General features: G+C 44.7%; 2 protein-coding genes across 2 annotated transcripts; one reads left to right on the top strand and one right to left on the bottom strand.

Moving 5' to 3' along the window:
* Nucleotides 1-533: 533 nt before the first annotated feature.
* LOC732727 (dual-specificity protein-like phosphatase 4) lies at nt 534-3716 on the top strand. The gene is given in 6 exon segments (NM_001112356.1): nt 534-764; nt 1194-1316; nt 1852-1945; nt 2839-2921; nt 3004-3093; nt 3222-3716. Coding segments are annotated over 6 exon segments (1116 nt in total).
* A 9545-nt stretch (nt 3717-13261) lies between these two features.
* LOC100383996 (oxidative stress 3) lies at nt 13262-14479 on the bottom strand. Its single transcript, NM_001176608.1, has 2 exons — nt 13935-14479; nt 13262-13776 (listed from the first exon to the last, which is right to left on the bottom strand). Exons 1-2 carry the CDS (start codon nt 14186-14188, stop codon nt 13515-13517), a joined length of 516 nt encoding a protein of 171 aa, NP_001170079.1. The 5' UTR covers nt 14189-14479; the 3' UTR covers nt 13262-13514.
* Between the last annotated feature and the right edge of the window lie 230 nt (nt 14480-14709).

Genomic DNA, 14709 nt, shown 5'->3' on the forward strand with positions numbered 1-14709 from the left:
AATCCATATGGATTGAAAATAACCGATCAAGGCTCAAATGAATTCTAATTTTCTCTAAAACGAGGGATCCAAACGCCCGTGGTGGGAATTCAAAAAGAGGAGGAAGAGTGTTTTGACGTTTTTGCTGCAACGTGTATATACAAAAGTGTGAAGCTACGGAAAAAGAGTTACAAAATCCTCTAATCCAGATAATTGTCTAACCATCCGAGGACCATTTCGCAAAAGCACACTAAGCCATGACTGATCAGAGCTAAACATAGGGGAAAGCAGATCTGTCGCAAACTCGCAACCCAATACGCCATCTATTCCCGTCGCTGTCGTCCACCTGTTTTTTTCGTTGATCCGCAGCCGCCCCTTCCTTCTCCCATTTCGGCGTCTCGAAGCCAGTAGATTATTCATTTCTCGATCCACAAATCCCTCCACACTCTCCATCCCGAACCCTGAAATCGAGGAGCGCGGGAGGACGCCGCAAAGCGCGTTGGCTCTTAGGGTTTGCCGGTAGGGTTGGGAGGCTCCGATCCGGGCGCGCAGGCATGAGGATTCGGGAGCTCCGAGATGGGCTGGAGGTGGAGGACGACGAGCGGGAGGAGCAGGGATCGGAGGTTGGCAGTGGTTACGGGGAGGTTGTCGCGGTTGTGCGACTGCGGGCGAAGCGCGCTATCGTTGGTGCCGGCGCGAGGGTCCTGTTCTATCCGACGCTTCTCTACAACGTGCTCCGCAACCGGTTCGATGGCGAGTTCCGCTGGTGGGATCGCATCGACAAGGTGCTGATCTTTTGCTTGTCTCCATGTTTATGTCCTGGTTTCGTTATTTCTGATCCGGGGTGCGATTTGGAGATATGCTTTTGGGGACGTCCAGTGTTGTGTGGGTCGGTAATTCAGTTGATTCCCGATTAAGTTTCATCGAATATACGCACAATCTTATTGTTATGGAGATGGGTATGTATCATTTAGTCTAGCCACTAGAGCTGATCAGTTAAATTGGTGATTAGTTGAGCTGATCAGTTGATTTGGTGATTAGTCACTAGAGCTGATCCGTTAAATTGGTGATGGAATAACGATAGTCACTCCTTCTTAGGACTTGTTTGGATATTGTTGGTTCACCTCAATCCACCCAACACATGTGGATTGATGTGAATCGGACAACATCCAAACAAGGTTGTTGCTTGATATTCTTACCACCTCTATCTTCAGTATGTTTTGCTAGGTGCTGTTCCGTTCTCTAGCGATGTTCTGCGCCTGAAGCAACTTGGTGTAAGAGGAGTTGTTACACTCAATGAACCCTATGAAACTCTGGTTCCGACATCCTTATACCAGGTAGATGTTCTTTTACCTCTTGTAGCTGCAGGAATTACTTTTATTTCTCTCTGAACTTATAATGTTATTACTTGACCAAGAGAACTATAGGATGTATCCTAACCTAACAAGTATCTACATAATGAACTTAATGGCACATTGGCACTTTAGTTGTGAAGCTGTAGATCATGTCATTGTAGAAGTAGGCAGAATCATTTTATCCTCGTCTGTGCATTCTGATCATATACATCATGTCATTGTCTCGTTATGAATTGCACAATCAGCAAATCACTCGGTTAGGTTGGTGCCTTAGTAACCAGGTTCCCAGATCGATAGGGTCAAGGAACGAGAACATGTACCTGGTAATGTACTTAAACTTTTTTAACACTACGTGGACGAGATGGTTCCCGCGTTGCCGGAACGTTCCCTGTTTCTAAGGTTGGTGCAAGTGCACATGAGTAGGGAGGTAGCAAGCAAGATATTATTATGACACCATACCATATTTGGCAGGTTTTACAACTTGTGATCTGAATGATTATATAATTATACTTTTCAGGCTCATGGAATCAATCATCTCAAAATTCCTACAAGAGACTACCTGTTTGCCCCATCCCTGGAGCATATTTGTCGTGCAGTGGATTTTATCCATTGTAAGTATGTTCGGAGCCATGAGTTTATTTCCTTTTGCTTCTTAGGGTTTCTAGAATTTTATATGTGCTTCATCAATCCATCATCAGGCAACTTGTCTTGGTGATGCCATCTCAGCTTTAGGGTGCTAATTTCGTGGTGTCAGTTCAGCTCAGGGAAGTAGTGGTAGTGATCAGCTATGGTTTGTGTGATGCATCGTATTCTTTGATATTATATTTGGTTGTCGTTGGACATTTTGTCAGCTTGAATGCAAGGGGTTATCCTTCAATTGAGTTATGACTGCTAGTATAAAGTTGTATTCCATCCTTTCTAAATTATAGGTCACTTATAGGCTTTTTTTCCAATGCCAATTTTCTCTTATCTTGTGTAGGAAAATGTACCAATGTCGTATCATTGAAGCCACCATTGAATATTTTTTTTTGACAATTCCCTTATTGGGTGTTGCATACATTAATGTATTTTCCTATAAACTTGTTCAAAGTTAGAGAAAACTGATTTAACAAAACTAGAGTGATATATAATTTTGAACATGTTCTTTATCAGTTATCATGATGCATATCAGGCAGTGTTGTGAACCACCCCAGTGATATTATCTGGTGATAATCCCTAGAAGCAAACACACATGGTTGGATAAAGTATATAGATGTTAAAACACAGTGTTCAACGGCTCATTCACAGTAGGAAATACTAATGGACGTGCCAGTTTTTTTTTTTTTTTGGCCGTCGCCTTGTTCGGTATGGTAGAATACATATCAGTAGACAGTTTGAAACATTGTACCAGAAGACTAAAGCTCCATGGCTTTAGAAACAATCACAGTGTCGTTATGTCCTGTTTCTGTGTGATTTCTGTGAAAGTCAGATGGCCAAAGCTAATTAAATTATGCTCTTTTTCCAGGTAATGAAGTGCAAGGTGGTAGCACCTATGTCCACTGTAAGGCTGGAAGGGGACGAAGCACCACTATAGTTTTGTGTTTTTTGGTAAGAAAAATGCTTTGCTTCTAGTTTACCTGTCTTGTAACTGTGCATTCTAATATAAACTGAATATACATACTTAATGCAGATCAAGTACAGAAATATGACTCCTGAAGTAGCTTTGGATCATGCGAGGTCTGTGAGGCCTAGAGTGCTTTTAGCGCCCGCACAGTGGCAGGCACGCTCCTGACTTTCTTGGCAGCTTTCTATTACATGATTATTACATATACTCTATGAATTTTATTACTCATACACTTGGTCTCCAATTCTGTGATCCAGTTGCTGAAATATGATACTTTACTGCAGGCCGTTAAAATGTTCAGCAAGCTCAACGCTAGATGCCTTTCCATACAGAGCTCGAACCCAACTTGCTCAGCACTATCTTATGAGGAATCCAGTGAACTGTCAAGCACGCTGAGCAGCAGATGCCTTCGGATTCAGAGCTCAAATGAGGTCTCGATAACTTGTGAAGAATCCAATGAAGCATCCTTTGGAGACCCTGAAGTTGATGGCTACACCACCACTGAGTTTGACACCGAGCATTTTGTTTTACCTCGTTGTCGAAGTATGCTGTCCAGACCAACGAGCCCCACTGGGTGTAGTGATGCAGTCTTCATAACCGAAGAAGATCTAGAGGGCTATGAGACCTACGCCGATGACGGGAAGGACGTTGTCGAAGTGCAAGTAGTGGTTCGCCACAAGCCCATCATGAGGAAACTCTCCTGCTTCCTTGGGTCCTTGAAGCTTACCGGCAATTGCGAGCCACCACCTGGCCGTTTGACCGAGGTTCGAGCCTGCTAGGTGGATCAGCTATGGTTTCCGCATCTGTTTTTCGCTCTTTGTACATCGGCAGAGTGTAATTACCGGCATAAGTTTGCACAGCCTGCGGAATTCCCTCGGGACAGAACTGTATGTTGTGGCATGTGGGTGGCGAGATAAATTTGGCTATCGGGAGCCGGGAGACCTGTGGGTTGTTGCAGGGAGTGCGAGAGATCTGTGTGCATATCTGGTATGAATGTTTTCCTTGTAATAAAAAGATGTTTCCTTCTTGTAATAAAAAAGATGTACTCCCTCCATTAATAAAGCTGCACTTCCCCCCCCCCCCCCCCCAAAAACTAAACAACTTGTAATTTAAACAATACTGCCATTTATAGTACAACATAAGTGTTACTGTATTAAAGTAACCATAATATGCTCTCTTTAGAACTCTTACCTAAATCATAAACCGTTGTGGCTTTTTAAGATACACTCCTTCCGTCATCTCAAAATATAATTCGTTTATACTAATATACATTCATTACTTAATGGTGTATTTGTTTCTCTCCTAAATTATATAAGTTGGATTATAGTAAAAAAATAAAAGAGTAAAATATCGCTTTAGTATCATAAATAAGCTAGTATTAGATAGCTTATTTCGGCTTATTTGTAATTCCAAATAATATTTTACGCTTCCATTTTTAGTCTAAATAACATATATTTTTGTATCATAATTTAATTTATATAATTTAGTTTATATAATTTAGGAGAGAAATAAATATAGTCTAAATAATATATGCATATAGTTTGTATATATGTCTATATTTATTATTAAAGAATAGAAAAAAGCAGTATAGAAAGAATATATTTTAGGATGGAGGGGCTATGTTTTTCATTATATATCTAAGTATGGTAGTATCCAAAATACGTTGATTTGGCTCATTATAACTTAATTGAATAATTATTTTAACAAGTAAAAAAAAGGAAATTCTCTTTCTTCTCGTCGAGATAGACATGCAAAAGAGTATGAAAAATTCTCAGGTCCACGTTTTTTTTTGAGGTGGATCATAATACCATTACGCGGTTCAGAAGGGGAGAGACTACTGTCTTCTATACGCGGTTCACAAGGGGAGAGACTACTCTCTTCTATATGTCTAGTAAACACAGGGCTCGCTATTTGGGCTCGTTCTGAGCCCGGCACGGCCCAGTTCTATGCGGGTCTAGGCCGGTCCGGCATGAATAAGCGGGGCAGATTTGGATAGAAAACTAGCCACGGTGGACTAGTCCGACATGGCTCGTTTATCTCGAAACCCGTAAAACCTGTTTTTTTGCACTAAAACATGTTTACTAGTCTCCTTAGCCTATTTTCGGTCCGCTTTTTTGTGCTTAGGTCCGCTACGGACCGAGCTTGGACAGAAAATCAAGCCCGTGGGCTTAGACGGTCCGGTCTGGTTTTTTAATCGTGCATGACGAGCCAGACCTAAAACAGGTCGGGCTTTACCGGGTCCGGACCAGGCCGCACGTTTTGTCATCTCTACTGTCTTCTCATTTAGACAGACATGCAGAATGCCACGAAAAATTCTCATGTTCGGTTTTTTTATGGATACTAATACCTTTTCCCCCGGTTCAGAAGGGGAGAGACTTCTTCCCATTTCCCTCAACTTTAGGTTTTAGGACTTGTTTGGTTATTTCTAATACACATGTATTAGATAAGATTAGAAAAAATTAAGAAGAAGTTTAACTTATTTGGGTTTCAAACTCATTTAATCCCACTCAATTCATATAGATTGAGAGCTAACCGAGCAAGCCTCTATCTGGTTATGTATCTAAAAAATAAGCATGACTTGCAATTTTAAATAAAGATAGCGTTTTATAGCAAATTGAGAATGAAGATGTAAATAATAATTCATTTTTTATTAATACAGTTGAAAATTTGAAATCTGGCTCTTTCTGGAGTCAGGACGGAGAGGACACTCCACTGTCAGAAAAAAAAAGTGATCCCAAATTCATGAATCCGTAAGTATTGAATGTGTTTGGGATGACCGAGTACATCGTGTCAATGTTTGTCTCTTCTTCTGTTGGGGACTTGTTCTCAAGTGCTATGAGTTAAGAACAAGGCAACATAGAAAGATGTTAATCGTTAAAGTCCTTCGTGCTCCGAAGCATTATTTCCCTTGGGATGTAATGGCTTACGGACGAAGGTTATGAAGGGCGTACCTTCACAAATTCGTCAATTAATGACGAAGGATGAAATATAAAGAATGTAAAAGACAATATGAACAATCATATATTATTATTGGGCACAAACAAAAACATCGTTGAATTACAAGTGTACCTTCAATCGGAAGGAGATGACAATACAAGCGTGACGCAAAAAGTGAATGCCAAGTCAGCGTGAACAGTACGGGGGTACTGTTCACCTATTTATAGGCACGGGACACAGCCCATACAAAATTACATTCATGCCCTTTACATTTGATAATAATTCTATAGTAATCTATCGAGGTCTGAATAGCCTTTTCATCTTTAAGTCGGTTTCATTTCCTGCAACCACGCCGAAGCTTTCCTGCTGACATCTTCGGCGTTGTATCAAGACCTTCGTATTATTCGGGTCTTCTCCCGTCGTGATACCAACTTGAGTCCGAAGGTACCTGCTCACACATTATACTTCCAGAAATACTGTTAAATCCTGTTTTTGAGGACCTTCGAATGCCGAAGGTCCCCAACAGTAGCCCCTCGCAATATTAATTTGTTTAAAATAACGAATTTAGATTGCGACATGGACGAAAGCTTTACGCCGAAGGTCCGAAAAAACACCTTCCCTTTGCTAGAATAGCAACATTCACTGACAAGCGGGGTCTTTAGATTTTCAACGCCCTTGGCGTATAAATACGGCCATACCGCAAATTCATTTGACACGCTTTCTGGCCAACTGCTCCCGCTCACTCAATTTTTAGCTCTTGTGCACTGCGATTTGCTAAGGCTTTAGTTTTGAAGCTTCGGCTTCGAAAATAGTTTTTTAGCGTCTCCGAAGATGTCTGAAGATAAGAAGACTGTTGCTGAGATGAAGCTGAGCCTTGACGAAGAGAAAAACCTGGGGTTCCTTATAGCGATGTCAAAGACCAATACAGAAAAAATTACGAAGGAGATTCTGGAAGGTTTGTCTGAAGATACTGGTGATAGTGATAGCTACGATGTGGACAGTGGTGGCGAGGACTCCGAAGATCGTCCCTGGCGACCAAGTCATTCAGTTTATGGTAAATCAACTATCAAAGAGAATCATCTTGTCAACATGAGAGGAAGGTATTTCCGGGATTTGTCCATTGTGAGGGCCGACGAAGGGGAAAAAACTTGCCCACACCCTGAAGAGAATGAAGTTGTAGTGTACCGAAGCTTTTTGAAAGCTGGGCTGCGATTTCCCTTGAGCAGCTTCGTTGTGGAGGTACTGAAAATATTCGAAGTTTATCTCCACCAACTTACCCCTGAGGCAATCATAAGGCTAAATATCTTCGTGTGGGCCGTGAGAAGCCAAGGTCTGAAGCCTGATGCAAAAAGTTTCTGCAATATACACGAATTATCATACGAAACGAAATCTTGGGGTAAGGAACAGTATCACAACAATTTTGGCTGCTACAGTTTTGTTTCTCGGTCGGGGTCAAGCTGCCCCGTGCCAACCTTTCGGAAAAGATGGCCTGGAGACTGGATGACAGAATGGTTCTATGTGAAGAATGATCTGACAGCACGAGAAGATATCAAGGGTATAATTATGCGCCCTATTTGGCAAAGCTTCGGCCTTCGGAGGCCGAAGGTTGAAATGAATGAGGCTGCCGAAGAATGCCAGAGGGCCTTCGGAGTTATCTGTTCTTTTATTGGAACGAGGGACTTAGTACAAGAGCATATCGCCTTCAGGGTATGGCCGCTTGCGGAGAAATGGGAGATGCCACAAGAAACCATAAAAGAGGCCAACGAAGGTGGACTTATCAGGTTGAAGTATACTTTTAAATTTGGAGATAAATTCGTCGAGCCAGATGACGACTGGTTAAAAAGTATTGAAAATTTAAGTGATGAACTGCTTGGGGCTTACTCAAAGGCCGAAGATACTGCAATGTCAGCAGCCTTCGGAGGCCGAAAGAAAAAAAGGCTGAATCGGGTATTCGATGCAATCGGGTTTGTCTACCCTGACTATTGCTATCCCATTCGAAGGCAGAAGAGAAAAGGCACAAACTCCGCAAAGGAAGAAGCTGTAATTGCTCCTAGCGAGCCAGAACCGAAAAGAAAGAAGATAAAGGTCCTCACACATCGGCCGCGCTATATTGAACCAGCTTTGGTGCCTGAGTTTACCGGAGGAACTCCTTCGGCCACTGAAACTGAAAAACCTGCCGAGCCAACTTTGCTGCCAGAAATCGCAGAAACGGCCGAAGTGCCAACAAAGATAGAATTGAAACAATCGAAGATTTTGCTATCAGAAATGAAAGAGAAGGCCGAAGCGCCGTCCACAGAAAAAATGGAAAAGGTAAAAGAAGCAACTGAGGGATCCAAAACATCAGAAGTTTTTAGTCCTGCGACAAACATTGAGACAGTGAAAAACCAAAAAGTGCCAGTAGTGACTCCGAAAAGAAAGAGAATGGCTAACGTGCTAGATGTACTGGAAACGATCAAATCTTCAAGCACACCTCCGAAGAAGGCTGCTGTTGTTCCTGAAACAACAACTGAAATTTCTGGTTCTGAAGCTCCAGAGCAAGAGATTGAAACCGAAGCTGGGCCCTCAGAGCCCGCAAAGATAAAACCCTTGGAAAGCGAGGCAGAAAAATAGCAAAGCCAACTTTTGTTGAAGACACCAGTGTTATTGCCCCCGAAGCACCCCCAAAGCTCGTGATTATATTCTTCGTCATGCTTCGGGGAAAAAATTATCAGAAAAAGAAGAACAAGAGGCCCAGCACTATGCCCAAAAACTGAAATATCCAAAGGGGGCGTTAATATTCAATGGCAGTGGGGAAGACGACTTCTTGTATTGTCTCCCCGACAGCAAGGAAATTTCTGTCTGTCGGGAGATGAGCAGGAGCTTCGGATTCCCAACTTTAGAAGACGGACTTTCGGTGTTGTCAAAGAACGATCTGGCCGACAGCCTAGCTTACAATAGCTTAAAGGTGCGACAAATGAAATCCTTGTATTTTTGTTGAGTTCAAAATTTTTCGTTTGTTTAAACCTATTAAAGTAGACATCTTTCTCTTTGCAGGGCCTGATACTTAGCAATGCCCTCAGGGCACAGAAAGATGCTGAAGACGAAGGGTGTACTATAGCCCTAAGCAACCTTCGTTCCGAAGTAATTGAACTGAGGAACGAAGGTCTCGAAAAAGATAAAATAGTATACTCATTGATAAATAAAATAAAGGAAGACGAAGCTGCTTTTAAAAGTCAAGCTGAAGCTCAGAAGCGCGAAATTGAAGACCTTCGGAAACAGCTGGCCAGAGCCAAAGAAGAACGCATACTCGAAGAAACAAAGCGTGAACTCAGCGATCAATGGGCAGATCACCTAGAAGTGACTGTTGAAGAGCTTCGTTCGTCCAAAAAGAGATGCTATAACAAATCTATAGATTGTGTTAAGAAATTAAAGGCTAGCTTCGCCAAGGTCGGCGCATTCTCAAGTGAGGAAAACTTTTCAAAAGGCAATCCCGAAGGTGTCATCGAATGGATTGACCACGAAGCTGAAGCCTTCGAAGAAATTTTAAATAGCCGAGGAGATATATGTGCCTTCTCTGGCGCCAGAGGGATTGCCACCATCTTAGAGAAGAAGGGCTGCGAACATGTGAAAATTTTAGCACAGTCCGAAACTGGTCTATCTTTTGAAGATGCAAGAGATCCTTCGGCCGAAGCTAGTATAATTGGTGGAAAATTTTTTACTGATATCTGGGATAATGGTGGCCGAGAAATGGCCGGAGAAATTATTCGAAGGAGTGAAAAGGGCATTCACGATGCTAGAGAAGTAGCTGAGACTGCTGAAAAGAGCGCAGAGGCCGAAGGTCAATTAGGTATTAACTAATAGTTTTTATTGTGTTGTATTCTTTAGGCTTTAAGATTTGTTTACGATTTGTAATAGCAATGTAGCCGTATCCTGTGCTGCTTCAGATCCGACTAAAGCGTCTTCGGGCCCTCAGCCGAAGGGAGACGACGAAATTAAAAAGATGGCTGAAGATATTATGGACGAAGTCGTCGATCGGCTCCTGAACGAGGCTGCAGAAGTCGTTTTGAGAGAAGATTAATTATTTTTGTAAAAACTTCTGAAATGTAATATAGTGTAACATTCTGTAACCCCAAATGTAATATACCTACTTTTGTTACTCAATTCTTTACGATGCATGAAACTTTATACGTACCGTTTTTGAGTCTTTGACGAAAAAACACCTTCCCTTCTTTTCATGCGTCGTGAAGAAGAATTTTTCTTTGTCACAACAATATCCAATATTCTGATGAATAATATCCAGGCTTCGTGTAAATATTTTCCGAAGCTACACTTCCGAAGATTAATGACGTATCTTTTTGTGACTATGATTTTTCCCTTTTTTCAAAGCATTCTTCTGTAAATTGATAATGTGTCCACCTCTTGTGCCATGTGCAAAATGATGTATGATGCTTATGCTATGCGAAATGATGCGATGATGTTATGTCATGTGAGATGATGTTTGTTCCGAAGATACATTCGTATCCCTGCAATAAAACACAATCTTTTATAAGCCTCCCTTAGGAGCTTCTTCGCCTTTTACTTCAGCGGAATCAGCGTTTATTTTTCGCTGTAAGCCTCCCTTAGGAGCTTCTTCGCCTTTTACTTTCAGCGGTATTCGCGTTGACTTTTCGCGCTTCGCCTTTTACTTAGGCGGTATCAGCGTTGACTTTTCGCTGTATGCTCTGCATTCCCTTTGGAACGACTTTGGAGCAGAAAACTTACACTGCGCTCCCTTTGGAACGACTTTTTGTGACTTCAGCAACTTACTCTGCGTTCCTTAGAACGACTTTTTGTTGCTTCGAAGAATTTTCGATAGTTCGAAGGTCCTCTTTGTTATCATAAGCCTGTGAGGAAAATATATTTTCCTTGTAGGATTCAACGAAACTAATTACATGAAATCTAAACAATGTCCTTTATTACAGAAGATAAAACTGAATGAAAAAGATCGCTATTAAGGTAGGATATTTGTCAATAGATGTGCTTTGACTCTGGCACAGTGCTATTGACTGTACGAGCTTCGGACTGCTCTCTGAAGTCCCTCTGGTGTGGAGCATACTGGCGCCCTTCTGGCTGCTGGCCTTGTTGCAACGGAGGTGGAGGCTGTTGCCAAGAAGCTTGAGGCTGACTCGCCGAAGCAACAGAAACTGCAGGATGATTGCCCACATATTCTGGAATGTAGGGCGAATGATACGAAGCTGTATGCATGACTTGCTTCGGCTGAGCTTGTTGTGCTGCTGCTTCAGCTATTTCCTTTTGCTTCTGAATAGTAACATGGCACATCCTGGTAGTATGGCCTTTGTTCTCACCGCAGAATAAGCAAAAGATTCTTCTCGGTTGGTCTCCAAATCTTCCTCCAAAGCCCCTGGCGCCTCTGCCTCTTGGAGCTGGTGGTCGGAAGGAGCTTTGCTGTTGCCCCGAAGCCTGTGAGGAGCATTGTGGCCTTTGCTGCTGGCTTCCTCTGTCATCATTTTGTGTAGAGTTATGAATTGATCTCACGTGCCTCGGGTAGAATCTCCCTCCGAAGCCCCTGGCCATTTCAGAAAACCTGAAAGCCTCCTCCCTTCTTTGGCGAAAATCATTATCGGCCCGTATGTACTCATCCATCTTCTGGAGAAGCTTCTCCAAAGTTTGAGGGGGCTTCCTGGCGAAGTACTGAGCTGACGGACCTGGCCGAAGCCCCTTGATCATGGCCTCGATGACAATTTCATTGGGCACCGTTGGTGCCTGTGCCCTCAAACGCAAGAACCTTCGGACATACGCCTGAAGGTATTCTTCATGATCCTGAGTGCACTGGAACAGAGCCTGAGCAGTAACCGGCTTCGTCTGAAATCCTTGAAAGCTAGTTAACAACAAATCCTTCAGCTTTTGCCATGAAGTGATCGTTCCTGGTCGAAGGGAGGAATACCAGGTTTGAGCAACACTTCTGACAGCCATAACGAAAGATTTGGCCATGACTGAAGCATTGCCACCATACGAAGACACTGTTGCTTCATAGCTCATCAAAAACTGCTTCGGGTCTGAGTGGCCATCGAATACGGGGAGCTGAGGCGGCTTGTAGGATGGAGGCCAAGGTGTAGCCTGCAGCTCAGCGGACAAGGGAGAAGCATCATCAAAAACAAAATTCCCATGATGGAAATTGTCATACCAGTCATCTTCGTTGGGGAAACCCTCGTGATGAAGGTCTTGATGCTGAGGCCTTCGGTGTTGCTCATCCTGAGCAAGATGACGAACTTCTTCAGAGGCTTCATCTATCTGCCTCTGCAGTTCAGCTAGTCTGGCCATCTTTTCTTTCTTCCTCTGTACTTGTTGATGAAGCATCTCCATATCTCTGATTTCTTGATCTATCTCGTCCTCTGGTGGTGTCGGACTGACAGCCTTCCTTTTCTGGCTTCGGGCCTCCCGCAGGGAGACTGTCTCCTGATTGTGGTCCAGTGGTTGCAGAGCCGCAACCCCAGTCGCCGAAGCCTTCTTCGGCGCCATAACGAAGGTTTATGACCGCCGAAGGTGTTCAAAAAACTGAGAGTGGAAGTGAGTTCACCGGAGGTGGGCGCCAATGTTGGGGACTTGTTCTCAAGTGCTATGAGTTAAGAACAAGGCAACATAGAAAGATGTTAATCGTTAAAGTCCTTCGTCCTCCGAAGCATTATTTCCCTTGGGATGTAATGGCTTACGGACGAAGGTTATGAAGGGCGTACCTTCACAAATTCGTCAATTAATGACGAAGGATGAAATATAAAGAATGTAAAAGACAATATGAACAATCATATATTATTATTGGGCACAAACAAAAACATCGTTGAATTACAAGTGTACCTTCAATCGGAAGGAGATGACAATACAAGCGTGACGCAAAAAGTGAATGCCAAGTCAGCGTGAACAGTACGAGGGTACTGTTCACCTATTTATAGGCACGGGACACAGCCCATACAAAATTACATTCATGCCCTTTACATTTGATAATAATTCTATAGTAATCTATCGAGGTCTGAATAGCCTTTTCATCTTTAAGTCGGTTTCATTTCCTGCAACCACGCCGAAGCTTTCCTGCTGACATCTTCGGTGTTGTATCAAGACCTTCGTATTATTCGGGTCTTCTCCCGTCGTGATACCAACTTGAGTCCGAAGGTACCTGCTCACACATTATACTTCCAGAAATACTGTTAAATCCTGTTTTTGAGGATCTTCGAATGCCGAAGGTCCCCAACATCTTCCCAACTAGATATCCTCATCCTGATGAGTGATCACCTCCAAAACAAGATTGTCATGAAAAAAAAAGGTGAAACAGTCGATCATGTTTTTCTGCCTGGACTGCCGTGCTTCGTATTCACAGGCTAAAAAGGACATTTTTCTTTTGCCGAGCAGCAAAAGTGCAGAACGGTGAACGGTAAGTTCCTCTAGCAGAACAAGTAACAAATCACACCACCTCATAAAATTCTCACAGACTAATGCGTCCGTGAAGGAAATAAATCCCGGCAGAACAAGCAGTCTAGAACGGGAAGAAGGAAGGAAAGAAAGAAAGAGAAAAAAAACAGTTCAGTGACCCTCGGGAGGAACAAAAACGCCTTGCTCCAGTTGCAGTTGCAGTTGCAGTGCTCTCTGGCCAAGCCGCCATCCTGCCCTGCCTACTGGTGGTACTGGTACCCGTCCTGAATCGGGGACGTCCTGAACCCGTTGGCGGCGGCGAGGCCCAGGCCGGCGCAGGATCCGGAGGAAGGGGGCTTGTTGGCCATCATCATCCCTCCCAGCGCGACGTAGCCCTTGCACGACGACTTGACCTTCTGCTTGTAGGGGCTGTCCTTCTTGCGCAGGTCGTCCAGGCAGCGCACCTCCGACATGCACGCGAACGACTGGGCCTTGCCCTCGTAGTGCCGCGACAGCCCTTTCCTGCGGAGGAGGACCAGTTCAGTTCTTCGCTTCGTCAGCAGGAAAAAAAAAATCACTAGTACTGTCTGTAAGTCGCGACGACGATATCGAAGCTTCAGAACCGGAGCCTGGCGTGATTTCGCGTCGCCGGAAGGGAGGCGGGAGGCGCGTGCACTTACTTGGCTGGGAGCTGCGACACCATGGACGCCATGTCGTAGATGCTGTCCGAGTTCATCCTCCGCAGCGGCTGCGGCTGCGGCTGCGGCACGGGCGCGCGGCGGCGGCGGTCCTGCTGGTCGCACGGACCCTCGCCCCCCGCCGCGCCGGCGCTAGGGAAGCGGTCGCCCTCGTCGTCGGAGTCGGCGTCGGCGCTGGAGACGGACGATGCCGTCTCGAACAGCTCCTCGTCGCCCTCCTCGCGGTCCCCAAGCATGTCGCTCGCTCGCTCGGCAAGCCTCGCCCTCGCCCGAACGCAAGAGGAAACGCTGCTGACCGCTTGCGTTGCGCCCTTTTCGGTCGCTTTTGCCTGTGTTTCGTTTCGCTTCCTTGCGGATCCCCTCTGCGTGCGCGTTGGCCTCCGCGTCCGTCGCTGGCGCGGTGCGCCGCCTTTATATACAGGCCCGGCTGGATAACGCGGCCTCCCCTGCGCCTGCCTGTGCCCGACCGCCGTTTCGCTCGCTTTCAGGGTTCAGACGCGGTCCGGCGTCCGTTCCTTTGACCAACGGCACCATTTCCATCTTGCGTGCGAGTGCGATTCGGTGCGGGAACCAGAAGAAACGCACGGTAAATAACGCGCGCGTTTTTTTTTGTTGTTGTTGTCGTCGGCGTCGCAGGCGTTCGTTTTTGTGCCCCCCCGCCGGTGCCGTCGCATCGCGGCTACATGGCACGAATCGGGTCGTCCTGCTGCGACCCACGCGGTCACACGTGCTCTTATCCTCGTCGCGCGGCGCGCAT

The sequence above is a fragment of the Zea mays genome, chromosome 6, assembly GCF_902167145.1.
Source record: "Zea mays cultivar B73 chromosome 6, Zm-B73-REFERENCE-NAM-5.0, whole genome shotgun sequence".
NCBI classification, from domain to species: domain Eukaryota; kingdom Viridiplantae; phylum Streptophyta; class Magnoliopsida; order Poales; family Poaceae; genus Zea; species Zea mays.